This window comes from Lathyrus oleraceus, chromosome 1, assembly GCF_024323335.1.
Source record: "Lathyrus oleraceus cultivar Zhongwan6 chromosome 1, CAAS_Psat_ZW6_1.0, whole genome shotgun sequence".
NCBI lineage: Eukaryota > Viridiplantae > Streptophyta > Magnoliopsida > Fabales > Fabaceae > Lathyrus > Lathyrus oleraceus.
The window spans coordinates 270044507-270064387 of record NC_066579.1 but is presented as its reverse complement, the minus strand read 5'-3'; the positions used below and the strand labels follow the sequence as shown (position 1 = coordinate 270064387).

Below are 19881 nucleotides of genomic sequence, written 5' to 3'. Positions count from 1 at the left end.
TTTTCATCAAATATGAAATCAGCGTCTTTCATTAATAATCCTGTAAGTGGCTTGGTTATTTTCGAGAAATCCTTAATGAAACGTCGGTAGAAACCGACGTGTCCTAGAAAGCTTCTTATTTCTCGTACGGTTTTCGGAGGTTGAAGGTTCTCTATGATTTCGATCTTAGCTTTGTCTACTTCAATTCCTCTGTCAGATACCACGTGACCTAACACAATTCCTTGTTGAACCATGAAATGGCATTTCTCCCAGTTTAAAACAAGGTTTACTTTCACGCATCTTTCGAGTACCATTTCGAGGTTAGATAGACATCCTTCAAAACTCTGCCCGCAAACAGAAAAATTGTCCATAAAGACTTCCATGATGTCGTCTATAAAATCGGCGAAGATTGCCATCATGCATCTTTGAAATGTTGCGGGAGCGTTACATAAGCCAAATGGCGTTCGTCGGTAAGCGAATGTACCATAAGGGCATATGAAGGTAGTCTTTTCTTAGTCGTCAGGATGAATTGGGATTTGAAAGAATCCTGAATAACCGTCTAGATAGCAGAAGTGAGAATGCTTAGTCAATTGTTCAAGCATTTGGTCAATGAAGGATGGAGGGAAATGATCTTTCCAAGTGGCTTTGTTTAGTTTTCTATAGTCAATGCACATTCTACTTCCGGTCACAACTCTTTGTTCTATGGACTCGCCCTTCTGGTTCTTAACAACTGTAACACCCCCTTTCTTGGGTACTACATGAACGGGGCTAACCCATTGACTATCGGAGATCGGGTATATGATTACAGCATCTAGAAGTTTCTTTACTTCATCCTTGACTACGGTACTTAGGATTCGGTTGATCCTTCTCTGGTGTTCTCTAGAGGTTTTACAATCTTCCTCCAGCATAATGCGATGCATACAGATAGAAGGACTTATTCCTTTTAGATCGGCGATGTTATATCCTAACGTTGTTGGATATTTTCTTAGGACATCTAGTAATTTCTCAGTTTCCATCTGTCCCAAGTCAGTGTTGACTATTACTGGTCTTTTCAGTTCAGTGTCTAGGAATTCGTATCTTAGGTTCTTTAGTAGTGCTTTTAATTCCAAGTCAGGTTTCTTCGGGCATGGCATGTGGTCGGGTGTAAGTGCTAAGCATTCGCTTAGACTTTCGTTTTGGTATGGTTCATGCCAATTATCGTCTTTTCTGCTTAGGGGCTGACATTCTACAATTGAGAGAGAACAAACACCAGATTTGATATGGGGATAAAGTACTGCCATAACAGAGAATGAGAATCTCATCAAATATGCAGGATATGCAAAATCATGAAATCAACACAAACTGAACATTAACAACAAAGGGAAAAAACAGTGATGACAATTAAAATACTAGACTAGGGAATACAAAAACTCTAGTACTAATTATAGTAATAGTAATAATAATAATTATAGAAAAGAGAAAGAAATTAAAAACAAGCATAGAGTGAAAATAATAAAAATGAAAACCACTAAAAAGAAAAGAAAAAGATTAAAGGTTGTGGATTGCCTTCCACTTAGCGTTTCGTTTAATATCGGATAGCTCGACTACTGAACTTGTAAATTAGTTTTCCAATGCCATTTATCGAGCCATCTTTCATATCCCTCACTTTTCCTTTTCTTTACATTATAGAGAGGCTCGTATCTTAGGTAAGGTGGGGATGATTTCGGCTCTTTTTTAGGCATTGGTCGTTCTAACTTATCATTGGTTTTTCTCTTTGACCCAAGATCCTCAAACACAGGCGCATTGGTGTGGATATTTTCCAATAGCTCCTCATACCCTTCGGATTTGGAGTCTACCTTAACTTTTACAGACCTTTGCGGAAAAGGAATTAGTGATTTATAGGGAGGAGGAACAATACAAAGTGTTTCCTTCTCTACCTCTTCGACAACCTCCCTTTCGGGTGGTATCGGTGGATCTTTCTCAATCGCTACTCTTTTATCACATGAACCCTCATCATTATCACTCTCCTTAAGATTTTCGATAGACTTTTCGCTGGTGGTTATTACAACATCCACATATCTCTCAGGGAGTGGTCCTAGAGGTGTGTGTGCAAGCAGGGAGATTTGAGTCTCCAATGCCTCGCTGTGAGTGGCGAGGGACTCGACCACAATGTTCAACTGCCTAAGGGTTTCACTGATATATAGACTTTGTTTTCTAAACTCTTCATTCTAAAGAGTTTGTGTAGCCACAAAGGGTTCCATCATAGATTCTATCCTAGAGCAAGTTTGCGTCTCAATGAAATCCTCCATTAATATTTCGAGATCGGATTTATGGAAATCTTGCGGTTCCTCAAAATACTGGGAGTGGTAATCGTAGAGAAAATTTGGGTGATACATAGAAATAGAGAGGAAAGTTCCTTAGTCTATATAGTGCAACAATAAAGTCACAATATTGACTAAATTAGTCCCCAGCAACGACGCCAAAAACTTGATGAGTGACGGGCGTATTTGTCAGATTATGACTGCAAACGTACAACCTATCGTGTAGTTTTAAAAGATTATAGAATCCACGGAGACTAATGGTCAAGCTAATGTTATCTATTGTTGCAGTGCAAAGCTACGACTAAAAGGTATAAGGCTACAAACGGAAATGAAAATACTAATTTCTAACGGTTTAAAAGTTATGATAACAAACGAGTCCGGAATATGGATTTTGCGTACCTAAGGGATCACGTAGAATTGGGCACTAAATATGATTCTATTGCGTTATGTAGAAAATACCGACTTAAAGGTCCCGTCTCACACTCTCGCGCTATTGACAAAGATCACACCTCCTAACCACAAGATTTTGCTCTCGCTCGCCCGTTCTAATTAGAAAACGTATTTTGAAAGTAAATGAGATCTTATACGATGCCTAAAGCCCTCTCGTTGTTTTTAGGATCGATGCCTAGTTTCCACTATTTGGTTCCTTCCTCACACTCTCGCACTATCGGATTGAGCCTTAACCTGTCTCACACTCTCGTGCCAAAACAGTAAAACATACAATTGGAAACTAAAGCCATAACATAGTTAAATCATAAATTCGCGCCTATTATTTCTACCGAGTCCTGTCGGTAATGACGGTCCTCATACGCTAGACTCATAATAAATTAGCAAGACATGATATTATTTGGGAACAACATAATTAAAACATTCAAAATTAAGAGCAACATGGCATACAAGTAATTGAAACAGCAAAACATACAAATATCAAAAGCAGTAAAAAGAACCTGAAATTACTTAAAATAAAATAGAATTAACTTGTAAATAAAATAACGGCAGACTTGTTCTTTGATCCAAGAGTACAATGAAGATGAAAATAAAATAAAACTAGAACAAGTGTGACAATCCCTCGATATGAGTTATTGTCACTTTTACAGGTAATTTATGCTTAATTCTAAAATACCATTTTGGCATGGCTTCCGCACAACTTGGATACCTTCTAAAGTCCACCACAATCATATTTATAGAGGTTTTGGGACCTGGTAACTCCCTTGGATCGTGCATGAGAAGTGGAGGGAAAATAGTGGATAAAAAAACTGTTCAGAACTGCCCACTAGCGCAGTTCTGTTACTGCGCGATAATGGCGAACGCCGTTAGGGGAATGGCGAACGCCATTCCTTCCATATTTTAAATGACGAACACTGTCTGGACAGAATGCATAAAACTTGCTCCTTTTCTCCTTTTTAGCTCCTATTTTGCTTCTTTTTCTGCGAGGCTTCCAAAACTTCAATGATAGCGGATAATAACTGCAAAACACATTAAATAGAAGTAAAAGACGATAAAATACAATAAAACAAATACAAATAACATGTGAAATAAGGCTAAAAACACGATATGATTTCTCGTTATCATTAATCTATAAGGGTCTTTGGAAAATTGAGATGTCTCTTCTAACCATTCAAACAAAATGTTTTAAATTGTGATTGGGGTTGCGGTTGGAGTGCTGTGAATGTGGTTGTCACGATGCACATTAGAGCGTGAATTTTAATCAAGAGATGTTTGAAATACAATGTTGAAAAGTATTTAATGTTAAGAAATTTCAATATATTCGAAGTAAATTAAGCTTTGAGGTACTGTGACGTGGCTTCACATCATTTTAAATCATACTGTAATTATGATTTGATGTAGTTACAGAGACTACTGCAATATTACATACACAATCGCAATTGTGCATAGTACAATTTAAAGCAAATTGGTATATACCAAAACTAAGATATAAAGAGTTTTATTAGAATGTCAATCAGTCATAACCATAACATAATTAGAAACATTTGAATTCTATCACAATCACTTTGACATAATATGTGATTGATTGTTATGTGTTCAGTATGATTTAAAGTAATTCGTAATTAATTGTTGTGTGTTCAATATAATTTTAAATTGAGGTTGATAACCGCAATTGCAACTCTAATATTGTTGATGTGGTAGTTTATTCGACCACATTAATAGTTTCTGCAACCACATTAAATAATAATTATGGTGTGAGAATCACCATACTGCATTAGGAACATTAGAAACCATGTCGAATAACTTTGTTTATATTTATTCAATTATTTTTACTGTAAAATAAAATTTTAAAACTCCAATATTACAATGACAATAATCACATAATCGAATGAGCTACATCAATTTAAAATCATGTTATTGAGTAGAACAAAGCTTTATAATGCATGAAGATTTAATTCTTCGGAAACTAGAGAATTTACTCAATCTGTTATAAAATCAAAATAAGAATTGAGACCAATTCAAAATTTAGATGAAAAATAGAAAGAGAGACATTAGAAACATTTTTATCAGATACTAACAGACAACAAATAAATTATGGATTTTTAGTTCTGAACCATGAATTAAACAAAATAAAGGAGCATGCGACTAACCTTTGAAGGAGAAAAAGATGACGGTGGCAGGAAGTTCCGGCTCGGTGGTGTCGTCGTAAAAATTCTGGTTGGAAAAATAAAAATAGAGAAAATATAAGAAAATGTGAAGTGTTATTTATATGATATACACGTGGAAAATACAAGTAACAGAATAAAACAAAAATAAAAATAAATGAAAATTTTGGTGGGGTTCTGAACTACACGCTGGCAAATGGAACGAGTGGAGAGATGAATAAATTTTTTCGTATAAACCGTGTTTGCTTTATAGGAAAATGCTGAGAAAGAAGTAAAATAGACAAAAACTAAAGAATGGGGTGATAACTTAACCCGGTAGGAAAGAAAACGAGTGGAAGGAAGAATAACTTTTTTAGGAATACAGTGTTTGTTTTATAAGATACTGACAGGAAAGAAGTAGAAGGGACAAATAACTAAAATTAAAGTTTTTTTTTTAAATAAAAATACTTCTTTCTTAAGTTTCCTTTATTACGTCAACAAATATTGGTAAGAAAATTAGTATATTAATTGATAAATAGTTGACTTATATTAAATAAGGAAATGGTTTTAATTTCTACGGTTGATGTGAAGATGAAATTTTTTGGTGAATAATTCACTTAAATTCTATATAATTAAAAATATTAATTTTCACTTTTTTTGATAAAATAAAAAAACTTTTTCTCATTTTTCAGCTTATTTGTTTTCGGTTTAATTTTTGTGGATGAAAATAAGTTAAATATTCTTTAGTCCTATAAAATGACAAACTTTTAAAAACAATCAAAAGATGAATTATTTTTCTAAACTATATTAGTTAGTTAAAATTTCAATTAAAATTTATTATAAATAAATTAAAAATTTTAAAATATTTTTCAAAATTTATATATATATATATATATATATATATATATATATATATATATATATATATATAATTTCAAAGCGGTGGAACCCCTAAACATCACAATTCGATTTAAAGATTAGTTGTTCATGAAAGTTGTCGAACAAAACTAATTTCGTGAATAGTGTGTATGACAGTCCCCATGATTAAATTAGATATATAGAAACATAAAAATCGATATAAAATTGGTTAAAAACTAATTATTTTCTAAATTATAAAATTAAAACGATTTATTCAAATTTTATATACTCCAAATCGGCTTCTAACTTCAATATGAAATTTTTAACTTATCATCTCATCTTTACAGCGACTATTAGAACGCATAAATTTGATTCTCGAAACTCAAATTATGACTTGCGAAGTGAGAGAAATAAATATGTGTTTATTCAAAAAATACCATACAAAAATAAAATAAATGTAACAATAAATAAAATTTTAAAAATATACTAATCTATAATAATATATAAAGGGAAAACTTGAATTTGGTGTAGCCTTTTTTTCTACCATTTTTACCCTTACTTTATTGTATATTTTACTTTTTAAACCACTATTATCAACTTCTATATAACTTCTTACTATTAACTTCCACTTTCTATTATTAACTTCCACGTACTGTAATTTTTTAAAATTATATTTGAATATAAAATATGATTTATATTTATCCATTATATCCTTTATATTTATTTATTTTTTCTTTTATTTTAAATGGATAAAATTTATTTTTACATGTTGACTATAAAAGAAAAATATTTATATAACTTGCGGCAATAACTTCCACTTAATATTAATCTCCTCTCTCACTTCCACTTTCTAATATTAACTTCCACATACTGTAATTTTTTAAAATTATATTTCAATATAAAATATGATTTATATTTATCCATTATACTCTTTATAATTATTTATTTTATATTTTATTTTTAATGGATAAAATTTGTTGTTACATGTTGACTATAAAAGAAAAATATTTATATAACCTGCGGCAATAACTTTCACTTAATATTAACCTCCTCTCTCACTTCCATTTTCTATTATTAACTTCCACATACTGTAATGTTTTAAAATTATATTTAAATATAAAATATGATTTATATTTATCCATTATACTCTTTATGTTTATTTATTTTTTATTTTATTTTTAATGGATAAAATTTGTTGTTCCATGTTGACTATAAAAGAAAAATATTTATATAACTTGCGACAATAACTTCCACTTAATATTAACCTCCTCTCTCACTTCCACTTTCTATTATTAACTTCCACATACTGTAATTTTTTAAAATTATATTTAAATATAAAATATGATTTATATTTATCCATTATACTCTTTATATTTATTTATTTTTTATTTTATTTTTAATGGATAAAAGTTGTTGTTACATGTTGACTATAAAAGAAAAATGCTAATATAACTTGTGGCAATAACTTCCACTTAATATTAACTCCCTCTCTCATTTCCGCTTTCTATTATTAACTTCCACATACTGTAGTTTTTTAAAATTATATTTAAATATAAAATATGATTTATATTTATCCATTATACTCTTTATATTTATTTATTTATTCTTTTATTTTTAATAGATAAAAGTTGTTGTTACATGTTGACTATAAAAGAAAAATGCTAATATAACTTGCGGCAATAACTTCCACTTAATATTAACTCCGTCTCACTTCCACTTTCTATTATTAACTTCCACATACTGTAATTTTTTAAAATTATAGTTAAATATAAAATATGATTTATATTTATCCATTATACTCTTTATATTTATTTATTTTTTCTTTTATTTTTAATGAATAAAATTTGTTGTTACATGTTGACTATAAAAGAAAAATATTTATATAACTTGCGGCAATAACCCTCTCTCTCACACATACAACAGTTTTTTAATTTTTCAACTGATCCCCACATAATTATTTAATCTTTAAATACCTTAAAATCAGAATGCTTTGGAATCATAATTGTTTTCTATTTCTTCAGATAAAACAAAGGTTGAAAGGTTATATATATATTGGTTAGTGTTTTCTCTTCATTTGAATATTAATTAGTATTCTTTTTTACATTTCTTATTTAGTTTCATTCTTACAGATTATAAGAGTTCAATATTACTTTAAAATCTGAATGCTTTGGAATCATAATTATTTTCTATTTCTTCATACAAAATGAAGGTTGAAAGGTTTCAGACAAAATGAAGGTTGAAAGGTTATATATATTGGTTAGTTTTTTCTCTTCATTTAAACATTACTTTAAAATCAGATTTTAATAGCATTTCTCATTTAGTTTCATTCTTACAAATTTTAAGAGTTCAATATTACTTTAAAATCAGAATGCTTTGGAATCATAATTGTTTTCTATTTCTTCACACAAAATGAAGGTTGAAAGGTTTCAGACAAAATGAAGGTTGAAAGGTTATATACATATTTGTTAGTTTTTTCTCTTCATTTGAATATTAATTAGTATTCTTTTTTACATTTCTCATTTAGTTTCATTCTTACATATTTTCAGAGTTTAATATTAAAGTAATATAATGTTTTTGTTTTGACGTCTAAAATTGTGTTACCCTTAAAGTTCAATGTAGTTGTTGATCATGGATTAAAAAATCAGTGCAAGACATGCCACGTTATTTCTTATTTAGAAGAAAAGAAGAAAAATAGAGTAAGTTATTTATCCTTACAACAACTATATTACAGATATTGATACAAATGATAAAAAAATTGTGAAGTTGATTTTCTTTTATTGTTCGTTGTTCTCAATTCTCACACATTTTTTGTTCTAATTTTCAGTTCTATTTAAAAGATTATGCTTATACTATATTAATTGTAACTATTTTTGGTTACTTAATTCTTAATTATTTTGTTGTTTTTTATTCATGTCTTTGGTTTTGGAAGAAGATCGCACTGTCGTAATGAAAAAAAAATATTGATGGAATGAGCATATGAAAGATATATAGGTGAACCAGTCATGTGGAACTTTCAATTTTTATTGTTTGTGCAACTCAAATGATAATCTTATAAAATAACAAAGTGGATGAGAAAAATAAAGAATACATCTCATCACGCAGAGGACTTCCAATAGCAATGTATATAGATAAAAATCCTCTCCTATTTTTTCTTTGTTTCTATACATTTTTTAGTATTGTTAATTTTTTTCCAATTGTTTATCTATCTTTTCAATTGATGTGTTTCTATTCCATTTTTATTCAATTCAATTTTTATTATTAACGATCTTTATTATTGTTAACATTCTCTTTCTCAAATTTTATTCTTGATGTTTGATTGTAAGTAAATTATAATTTTCAATGATTCTCTATCTTATCTAGTCAAATACGTCAACAGATTCTCATTCTCACCATCATTAAAGAAGCAATTTATAAGAAAAATAAAAAGGTAAAATATTTCCGTTATTTCATTGTATAATTTATGTGATAACTTTCATAAAATTCACTACTATTAACTTCCATAAATTCAATTTTTGTAGACAGAGTATCACTTACTTGCATCAATAATAAATTTAATCATAGTAGAAAAAGCACTATAAAAACTTGCATCAACATATGAAAATCACTATAAAAACTTAATTGCATCCACATGAAGTTTAATCACAGTAGAAAAATGTTATTTATTTCAAATCTATTTTTTTCTAATTTATCTGGTGATTGTTTGTCAGCAAATAATAGATGACAATCAAATATATGTAGAATCAATCATAGTATGTGAATCAACCATTATGTGAATCAACCATTATCATCACTATGAACCTTGAAAATTCAGATTTCTTTTTTAATTTATTGATATTTTTCATTTGTAAATTTTATTAATTTATTAGTAATAAACATATTAAAAATACAAAGTTTGGATAAAACTAGCGTCCAGAAAGGCACTCGCGTGCCCGTCTGTCCTCTTTTTTAATACACATCATTGAAAATATAAACGATATTTTTTATTTAAATATAATTTAATTTTTTAAAAATAAAGCATGTGGAATTTAGTAATAGAAAGTTACGTGGAAGTTAATAATAGTGGTTTTATTGGAAGTTATTAGGTAAGTTATACAATAAAATAAGGGTAAAAATGATAGAAAAATAGGCTACACCAAAAGAAAGTATTCCCTTTATATTCGTAGTCAATATTCAAGATTAATTTATTAGTAATAAACATATTAAAAATACAAAGTTTGGATATTTTTAAATACTACATTTAATTTTACAGATAAAATAATATAATGGAAAATATTCGTAGTCAAGATTCAAGACAACGTCAAAGAGAAAGACAGACACAAAATGCAAGACATCGAAGACAGCGGATGAGTGTTAAGCAAAGACAAGAAGAATTGGCTAGAAGGCGTTCGAATTATAGACAAAATAAAGACAAAGGAAAACAAGTTCAAACATGTGATCTTTCTGATATGAGAACCATGATTCCATTTCAAGACTTGACAAATGCCAATTTTGCTTCTCGATTTTATCAAAGAGCACATGACAATGAAGTTGGACCGAGTACCATATATGTCAGTCGCGTTCCATCCACGGGTTAGAAGCTTTAAATTATTGTATAGATTATACTTTAATACTTTATGTTTAAAAAATATCAATTAATTATGCAAAAATAATTGGATGATATGTTAATTCAATACTAATTTACAGATCAAAATTTTACATACCCGATTTTCCAACAAAATGATAACCACGAAACAAGACCATTTATAAGAAATATTGATGACAATGATTGTGGTAAGTATAATTCTGTCTATACTCAAATTGATAGTAACACACATTTAGATTTATACATTGTTGCTATTTTTCATATATAACTCTATATTGGAGTCAATACTTTCTTTTATAGAATCACATTCGCAAAATATTAATTCACCTGTTGAAACTCACGAAACACAAACAGTTTTTGATCAAGGTACGATTATGTATTTTTAATCCATACCATATATTGCATGGTTTTATTTAAATATTATTTCATGTTAGTCACCATGTATATAATAAGTATATTTCTTTTAATGCATGTTTTGTATGTAATAAAACACATAATCAAGATATATTTTTCAAGCAAGACATAACATTGCTAGAAATTTTCGAAATACTGTTATGACAATAAAATCCCTACTTCCTACTTCGAGTGAGTGTAGACGATGCAATGCAAAATTGTTTCATAGAGAATCTCAAGATATGTGTTGCAAAGGTGGAAAGGTGACAATTTCACAAGTGCCTGCTCCTGACGAGTTGTTACAGTTATTTTTAGACAGTTCTACTGAAGGCAGACATTTTAGACAACATATTAGAAGTTACAACCATGTAATGTCGTTTACTTCACTAGGTGTTCATGTCGACGAAAGTTTGGTTGCAACTGGTCATGGTATTTACACATTTCGTGCTCAAGGCGCAATTTATCACAAAATAGGAGGTTTTCATCCGAATCAAGGTTCAAGGCCACGTTACTTGAAGTTATACATTTATGATACCGATCATGAGCTTCAAAATAGGATGAGGGAAAACCCAATACTTAACCAAGCCGTAGTGTATAAATTGCAAAAACTACTCCACCAATGCAACCCGTTTGTCATTATGTTTAGGCAGCTTGCACTAGAGCCAAATATTGAAGAATGTAGGTTACTCATTAAAGAACGTCCGTCAAATCAACCCCAATATAGTCTCCCTTCAGCTTCCCAAGTCGCAGCAATTGTTATAGGCGGTGGTGATGAAGATACAATAGAACGTGGAAGAGATATAAATGTCATCAATTGTGATGGAAAGCTAACAAAGGTTCAAGAAACAATGGGGTATTATGATCCTTTACAGTATCCTATATTGTTACTGTTCGGAACATATGGTTGGGACATAGAAACAAAAACTAATGTTGGAAAAAATGTTACATGCCGAGAGTACTACAGTTATGTGCTTCAGGTACATGCTGAACTATTTTTCTAAGAAATATACTTCTAAATGTGTGAAAAAATAATTCAAGATTGATTATTTTATTCAATGTAGATTCGTCGTAATGATCAATCTGTATTGTTAAAATCGGGTCGACTTTTACAACAGTATGTTATAGACAATTATGTAAAGATTGAGACAGAAAGGTTGAGATGGATCCGAAGAAATCAAAATAATATTCGGTCTGAGGTATATCAGGGGTTACAAGATGCATTGCACGATGGGGAGAATAATGCAGGTATTTAATATAACATATTATATTTATACCTGAAGAGTGTATACTTTATGTTTATACCACTATCCACACATTTAATTTTTATACTTTTCATATATTTCTATAGATAATGTCGGACAAAGAACAATACTGCCACCGTCATTTATTGGCAGTAAACGAGATATGACATAGAGATACCAAGATGGTTTGGCCATTGTTCTTAACAATGGTAAACCAGACATATTCCTTACAATGACATGCAATCCTTCTTGGATTGAGATAACTTCCGAACTAGGCCTCCATCAAACCCCACAAGATCGACCTGATTTGTTAACAAGAATTTTTTGATCAAAATTTGAGCAGTTGAAGGATGATGTCATTAACAAAGGAGTCTTAGGGAGGGTTAAAAGTTATATGTATGTAACCGAATTTCAGAAACGTGGACTACCACATGTGCATATGCTACTCATCTTGGATACTGATGACAAGTTATGGGAACCTGAAGAGTATGATAGTGTGGTGAAAGCAGAAATACCACGACATAAATCTGAACCAGAATTGTATGAAGCTGTGTTAAAACACATGATCCACGGGCCATGTGGAGTATTGAATCAAAGCTCTCCGTGTATGAAGAATGGCCATTGTAAAAAAAGATACCCAAAAGACTTTTGTGAAGAGACGCGTCAGGGAAATGACTCATATCCTGAGTACATGAGAAGGTTTAGTGATCCCATTTTTTTAAATAGAAATAAGTCTGTTGATAATAGATGGGTGGTTCCTTATAATCCATGGTTGTTGTTGAAGTACGATTGTCACATCAATGTTGAGATTTGCAGCAGCATCAAAAGTATTAAATATTTGTATAAATATGTTTACAAAGGTCCTGATCGAGTTGCAATGGAGGTTCACAGAGGTACAGGTATGGATGAGATTCAACAATATGTTGATGCAAGATGGATTTGTGCTCCAGAGGCATTGTGGAAAATATTTAAATTCACACTTTACAAGTTATACCCCTCTGTTGAAAGACTACAAATCCACTTGCCAAATCATCATCAAGTGCGGTTCTATAAGCATCAAAGAATCACAGATGTACTAAATGATAACCAAAATGCAGTAACCATGCTCACTGAGTTCTTTGCACTAAACCAAATGGATCCACATGCTAGGAATTATTTGTACAGAGAGATTCCAGAGCATTATTGTTGGCTAAAAGGGGTCAAAAAATGGCAACGAAGACGGACAAAACGAAAAGTTATTGGTCGAATCTATACAGTATCTCCTTCAGAAGGTGAGAAATTTTATTTACGTGTTTTATTGTCTCATTTAAGAGGTCCAACAAGCTGGGAATGCCTTCTTACACATAATGGTGCATGTTTTTTCACGTTCAAAAAAGCAGTTGAGGATTGGGGGTTATTAGAGAGTGACAATATTATTCGTGAATGTATGCTTGAAGCATCAAATATGTGCATGCCATATGCTTTACGAAGGTTGTTTGTGACTATATTAATTTTTTGTGAACCAACTGATGTTAGAGGCCTATTTAATGAGTTTTATCCCTACATGGTGAAGGATTATCAAATGACAAATATTGTTGTGGGAAATAACTTTGAAGATATGTTATTGAGGGAATTGAGAGATCTTTTGCTGCTACATGGAAAGCTAATCAAAAACTATGATCTTCCAATATTGACAATGGAAACAAATGAAGTTGGGGGAGTGCCAACAATTATTCAAGAAGAGTTGTCGGTCCAAATTCCAGATGAAGACATTCAATCAGTTGAGAAGTTAAATAATGACCAGATGAGTGCTTACAATACAATTATGAACGCCATCCACCAAAAACAAAGTCAATTTTTTTTTGATGGTCCTGGAGGAACAGGTAAAACTTTCCTTTATCGAACTATAATGGCAAATCTGAGACGTAATAGTCAAATTGTCTTAGCAACAGCTTCCTCATGTATAGCTGCTACATTATTACCTGGTGGTAGAACTGCACACTCTCGATTTGGGATCCCCATTGATATAGAGCCTATTTCTATTTGCAAAATAACAAAGAATTGTGACATTGCAAAACTCATTAGAATAACCAATGCAATCATTTGGGATGAAGCACCCATGATAAATAGATATTGTGTGGAAGCATTAGATCGATCACTGCAAGATATTATGAATATCAATGCTCCATTTGGTGGAAAAATAATGATCATGGGAGGAGATTTTCGCCAGGTGCTTCCTATTATTGAAAAAGGAAGTAGAGGACAAATGATTTCAGCGTGTATTGTTAGGTCTCAATTATGGGCCACCACAAAGATCCTACACTTACGCCAAAATATGTGATCAATTCATGACCACGAGTTTGCACAGTTTCTGATGAGGATTGGAGATGGCAATGAACCTGCTAAAGAGGATGACATGGTCAAGATGCCTGCTGAAATTGTAATACCATGGGGAGGAGAAAGCTCCATAAAAAAGCTTATACAACATACATTTCCCCAATTAGAAAACCATGGATGGGATGCTTCATATATGGTGGAGAGAGCCATACTTACTCCCAAAAATTGTGATGTACATATGTTGAATGACATGATTATTAATAAGTTCCCTGGAGATGAACATATTTTGTTATCTTTTGATGAGGTTGAGGGTGATACTCATAATCTATATCAACAGGAATACTTACACACAATTGCTCCTGGTACTTTACCACCACATATTTTAAAGATAAAAATAGGGGCTCCTCTGATGTTATTGCGTAACATAGACCCTAAATTTGGGTTGTGTAATGGGACAAGATTGTTATGTCGTGGTTTTTTTATGAATTTGCTTGATGTTGAAATACTTACAGACCACAACGCTGGAAAAAGAGCTTTCTTGCCAAGAATTAAGCTCAAAACCACTGATGGTGCAGGACTTCCTTTTGTGCTTATTAGAAAACAGTTTCCTGTCAAACTATGTTTTGGAATCACTATAAATAAATCACAAGGACAAACAATTCCAAATGTCGGAATTTATATTCCACGACATGTTTTCAGTCACGGACAATTGTATGTTGCTTTATCAAGAGGTGTTTCGCGGGCTGCAACAAGAGTGCTAATTAAAGACGGAAAAGTAGAGGGGGAAGAAGGGGATTTTACCAAAAATATAGTTTTTAAAGAAATTTTGTTGTCACAACCTCAGGTATTTATCCATTATGTTTACTCGTTTAACTATATTTTTTCAATGTCACACTTGGCGTGTACTCACTAGGTTACACTATATTTTTTACTATATTAATTTACTTCATTTGTTTTGCAGTGAAAAGAGAGATATTTATGAGTTCAGTTTGATGATTGACATTCCTATTAGGCAACAATGTCACTTAATATCTCTGTTAATGTTTATGTTTATTTGCTTAATAAACAGTAATAGAATTTTTTTTTTCTTCTTATTGTTTTGAACAATCTATAACAATATATAAACACTAAATTTAATTTTGGTGTAACCTATTTTGATTTTCCATAATACGGTATTTCTAACCATCAAATTATTTCACTCACATTATTGATTTTCTTGAAAAAACCGGTTGAATATAATCACGTCACAATGCGGTTTTCTCAATTCAAACCAAATTTAATGCGCGAATATTACATATTGCAAACAGAATTTAATTTGTATATGAATAAATATCATATGTTTCATCATATAATTAGTTTATATTAAAATCAAATTTATAAAAAAAAACGCTGCTAATATTTTCACCCGTTAGCACAATAAAAAAAAAGCGGACAAACGGGCACGGAGTGCCCGTTTGGACGCTAGTATTAATAAAATAAAATAATCTCAAAAGTTTTAATATATATTTTTTAAATAATATTAAAATAACATAATATTGACAACACATTTAATATTTTATATTACCATCAACTTTCCGCCACCGTCAACTTCTTCTCCTTCAAAGGTTAGTCTCCTGCTTCTTTATTTTATTTATTTCATGCTTCAAAACTAATAATACCTAATTTGTAGGTTTGTATTTCAAAATCAAGAGAGACTATTTGCTCTGGGTTCTATTTTGGAACAGATTTAGTAAATCCTCAACATTCTCTAATATTGGAAGAGTTCAATCTTCATGGATTGTAAAACGTTGTTATTATTAATTATACATAGTTGAAAGTTAGTTATAGTTAGAGTTAGTTATGATGGCGGTTAGATAATGATCAATGTATTTTTATATATTTTTTTATTATTATGTTTCAATAATTTTAGTGTTTTTTTTTATTTTCTTTCTATTATACTAGCGTCCAATCGAGCACTCCGTGCCCGTTTGTCCGCTTTTTTTTATTGCGCTAACGGGTGAAAATATTAGCAGCGTTTTTTTTTTATAAATTTCATTTTAATATAAACTAATTATATGATGAAACATATGATATTGATTCATATAAAAATTAAATTATGTTTGCAATATGTAATATTCGCGCATTAAATTTGATTTGAATTGAGAAAACCGCATTGTGACATGATTATATTCAACCAGTTTTTTCAAGAAAATCAATAATGTGAGTGGAATAATTTGATGGTTAGAAATACCGTATTATGGAAAATCAAAATAGGTTACACCAAAATTAAATTTTGTGTTTATATATTGTTATAGATTGTTCAAAATAATAAGAAGGAAAAAAAATATTTCTATTACTGTTTATTAAGCAAATAAACATAAACATTAACAGAGATATTAAGTGACATTGTTGCCTAATAGAAATGCCATCATCGAACTGAACTCATAAATATCTCTTTTTTCACTGCAAAACAAATGAAGTAAATTAATATAGTAAAAAGTATAGTGTAATCTAGTGAGTACACGCCAAGTGTGACATTGAAAAAGTATAATTAAACAAGTAAACATAATGGATAAATACCTGAGGTTGTGACAACAAAATTTCTTTAAAAACTATATTTTTGGTAAAATCCCCTTCTTCCCCCTCTACTTTTCCGTCTTTAATTAGCACTCTTGTTGCAGCCCGCGAAACACCTCTTGATAAAGCAACGTACAATTGTCCGTGACTGAAAACATGTCGTGGAATATAAATTCCGACATTTGGAATTGTTTGTCCTTGTGATTTATTTATAATGATTGCAAAACTTAGTTTGACTGGAAAGTGTTTTCTAATAAGCACAAAAGGAAGTCCTGCACCATCAGTGGTTTTGAGCTTAATTATTGGCAAGAAAGCTCTTTTTCCAGCATTGTGGCCTGTAAGTATTTCAACATCAAGCAAATTCATAAAAAAAAACCACGACATAACAATCTTGTCCCATTACACAACCCAAATTTAGGGTCTATGTTACGCAATAACATCAGAGGAGCCCCTATTTTTATCTTTAAAATATGTGGTGGTAAAGTACCAGGAGCAATTGTGTGTAAGTATTCTTGTTGATATAGATTATGAGTGTTAATACCTTAGGATTGGCATTAATTTTGTAAAACAAATAATGTAATCATCTCTGTTGTTTTAATATGTTGGGTTGAAGAAGTTCAACATCTGGACCAACATGTCATGTACGATGTCACGACATCATGCCTGTGACATCGTACCTGTGTAGAAAACTGAATTAATTAATTCAGTATACATTATGGGATTAGTGAGGATATTTGGTGAATATCCTAACTCCCATGTGGAGGTCTTAAAGACTCAATCAGAATATATATAGGCTCAAAATAAGGAGATATATATGGAGAGATTTTAGGATTGAAGACCTTGTTTGTAGCAGAAATTTTCTGCTGTATTTGTAACAGCAAAGAACAAGTTTGCTGCGATTTCTGAAGGCCCAAATCTAGTTGGGTGATTAGGTTATAAATAGCTTATTGTAACCTAGTTTTTGTAAGCCTCATAGAATGAAAATTTAGGGGTGTGTGTGAGGTAAACCTCCCAATCTGTGGGAGGGTTACCATGTGTTTCTCAGTGTTCAAAACTGAGAGTATTTGTAACTCAAAGCCTGTAGGCAAGAGTGATTATGGTCTTGAATGAAGCTGTGAAGCAAGTTCAAGTTGTTTCAACATTACATTGTATTTGTAGTGATAGGAATGGAAATTGGAGGTTTCTATCTAGGAGTTCCTAGGTATAGATTGCATTGGGTAGGGATTAAGTGAAGAGTTGTAAACGGGGGAGTTTAACTCTGAATTAATACTGCTGATAGTGGATCTTCTTCCTGGCTTGGTAGCCCCCAGATGTAGGTCATGTTGGACCGAACTGGGTAAACAATTTTTTGTGTTTGTTTTCCTTCTGCATGTTATAATCCTGTCTGTCATAACTCAGGTTGTATTGCAGTCTGCTAATCAAGATGATAACAGACCTGGTACATATCCTTCTGTGTGAATGTCAATCAGAATGTTTTGACATTCATCACTGACTGCATATACTGAACATTTGGGATGGTGATCTCAGTTCAGTATTTAGGTAAGTCTGATCCTCAAAAGGATAACAGACCTGGTCAAAGGATCATAGTGAAACTGTCAAACTGGATGTCTTGACAGTTGTTCACGTAGGTTGATACTGGAGTAGAGACTGGTTAGTCTTTTATAGTATAGCAAAGTTAGCACAGTCTGTTTTCAAGAACATAACAGAATCAGCATGAGGAATATGTTCTGGATGTCAACTTGAATGTTGTAACATTCACACCCAATAGCTGAGCTAAAATCCAGGAAAATAACAACTAACCTACAATTAATGAACATAACAAATAACCTATGTGTTAGCTCCCTAATATGTGGAAATTAAGGTAACTTGCTTGACCTTTAGTTTAGGAAACACGAGTACTAAGCCAGCAAATTGAAATACAGTAACAGGTGATGTGCAATTCAATATTGATATATCATGCTGATAACTGTCCAAACACAATAGAAGTAAGTATGGTGTTTGATCTCTGTTGTGTCTTTGTACAAGAAGGACAGAACTAAGTGTTCTTTCATTCTAAGGTAATACAGTAGCAGAAGTTGTGACTACTGTGAAAGCATGCTTGAGTACAGGGTTTTAATTTGTATAACTGTCTTGCTGTATTAGTTACAATGTTGGATCAGATGTCATGACTTGGAGTAGAACATCTTAATTCTGACTACGCCAGAATTTCAATGAGTATCACCCTCAACCTCATCAAAAGATAACAAAATATGTTCATCTCCAGGGAACTTATTACTAATCATGTCATTCAACATATGTACATCACAATTTTTGGGAGTAAGTATGGCTCTCTCCACCATATATGAAGCATTCCATCCATGGTTTTCTAATTGGGGAAATGTATGTTGTATAAGCTTTTTTATGGAGCTTTCTCCTTCCCATGGTATTACAATTTCAGCAGGCATCTTGACCATGTCATCCTCTTTAGCAGGTTCATTGCCATCTCCAATCCTCATCAGAAACTGTGCAAACTCGTGGTCATGAATTGATTGCATATTTTGGCGCAAGTGTAGGATCTTTGTGGTGGCCCATAATTGAGACCTAACAATACACGCTGAAATCATTTATCCTCTACTTCCCTTTTCAATAACAGGAAGCACCTGGCGAAAATCTCCTCCCATGATCATTATTTTTCCACCAAATGGAGCATTGATATTTGTCATACCCCAAAATTTGCTCGTTAATCTTTCAACACATTTTTCAAGACATTGATCTTAAAGGAACAAAGGCCCAGCACACGGGTGGCCCAATCCAGAAAAGGACTTAAACTGGCATGCTCGCTAGGCGAGCAAATCCTTCGCCTAGCAAACCCTTCGCTGCACCACTCGCCTAGCAAAGCTTGCGAATACCAGAAATTTTGGGCTTCATTCTGAGCCCATCAGGTCATAGAAAAATCATTATAAATACCAAGACCTCATTCGGAAAAAGGGGAGATCTTTTGAACGAAAAAGGAGAACACAAACACACACAGAGAGCAAACCCTGGAGGCTAACCAAAAGAATTCAGAGCAACCCTAAAGGAAACCC

At 31.7% G+C, this 19881-nt stretch overlaps 4 protein-coding genes across 4 annotated transcripts; 3 read left to right on the top strand and 1 right to left on the bottom strand.

The window, feature by feature from the left end:
* Positions 1–9990: 9990 nt before the first annotated feature.
* LOC127102791 (uncharacterized) lies at positions 9991–12116 on the top strand. The gene is made up of 7 exons (XM_051040126.1): positions 9991–10297; positions 10412–10498; positions 10611–10686; positions 10813–11149; positions 11354–11539; positions 11765–11948; positions 12052–12116. Exons 1-7 carry the CDS (start codon positions 9991–9993, stop codon positions 12114–12116), a joined length of 1242 nt encoding a protein of 413 aa, XP_050896083.1.
* A 222-nt stretch (positions 12117–12338) lies between these two features.
* On the top strand, positions 12339–14264 carry LOC127102785 (uncharacterized). Its single transcript, XM_051040120.1, has one exon. The coding sequence runs from the start codon at positions 12339–12341 to the stop codon at positions 14262–14264; it is 1926 nt and encodes a 641-aa protein (XP_050896077.1).
* A 33-nt stretch (positions 14265–14297) lies between these two features.
* Positions 14298–16043, top strand: LOC127102776 (uncharacterized). Its single transcript, XM_051040113.1, has 3 exons — positions 14298–14659; positions 14744–15104; positions 15930–16043. Exons 1-3 carry the CDS (start codon positions 14298–14300, stop codon positions 16041–16043), a joined length of 837 nt encoding a protein of 278 aa, XP_050896070.1.
* A 549-nt stretch (positions 16044–16592) lies between these two features.
* Positions 16593–19350, bottom strand: LOC127102768 (uncharacterized). The gene is made up of 3 exons (XM_051040105.1): positions 19038–19350; positions 16820–17151; positions 16593–16652 (listed from the first exon to the last, which is right to left on the bottom strand). The coding sequence occupies exons 1-3, from the start codon at positions 19348–19350 to the stop codon at positions 16593–16595; spliced, it is 705 nt and encodes a 234-aa protein (XP_050896062.1).
* Between the last annotated feature and the right edge of the window lie 531 nt (positions 19351–19881).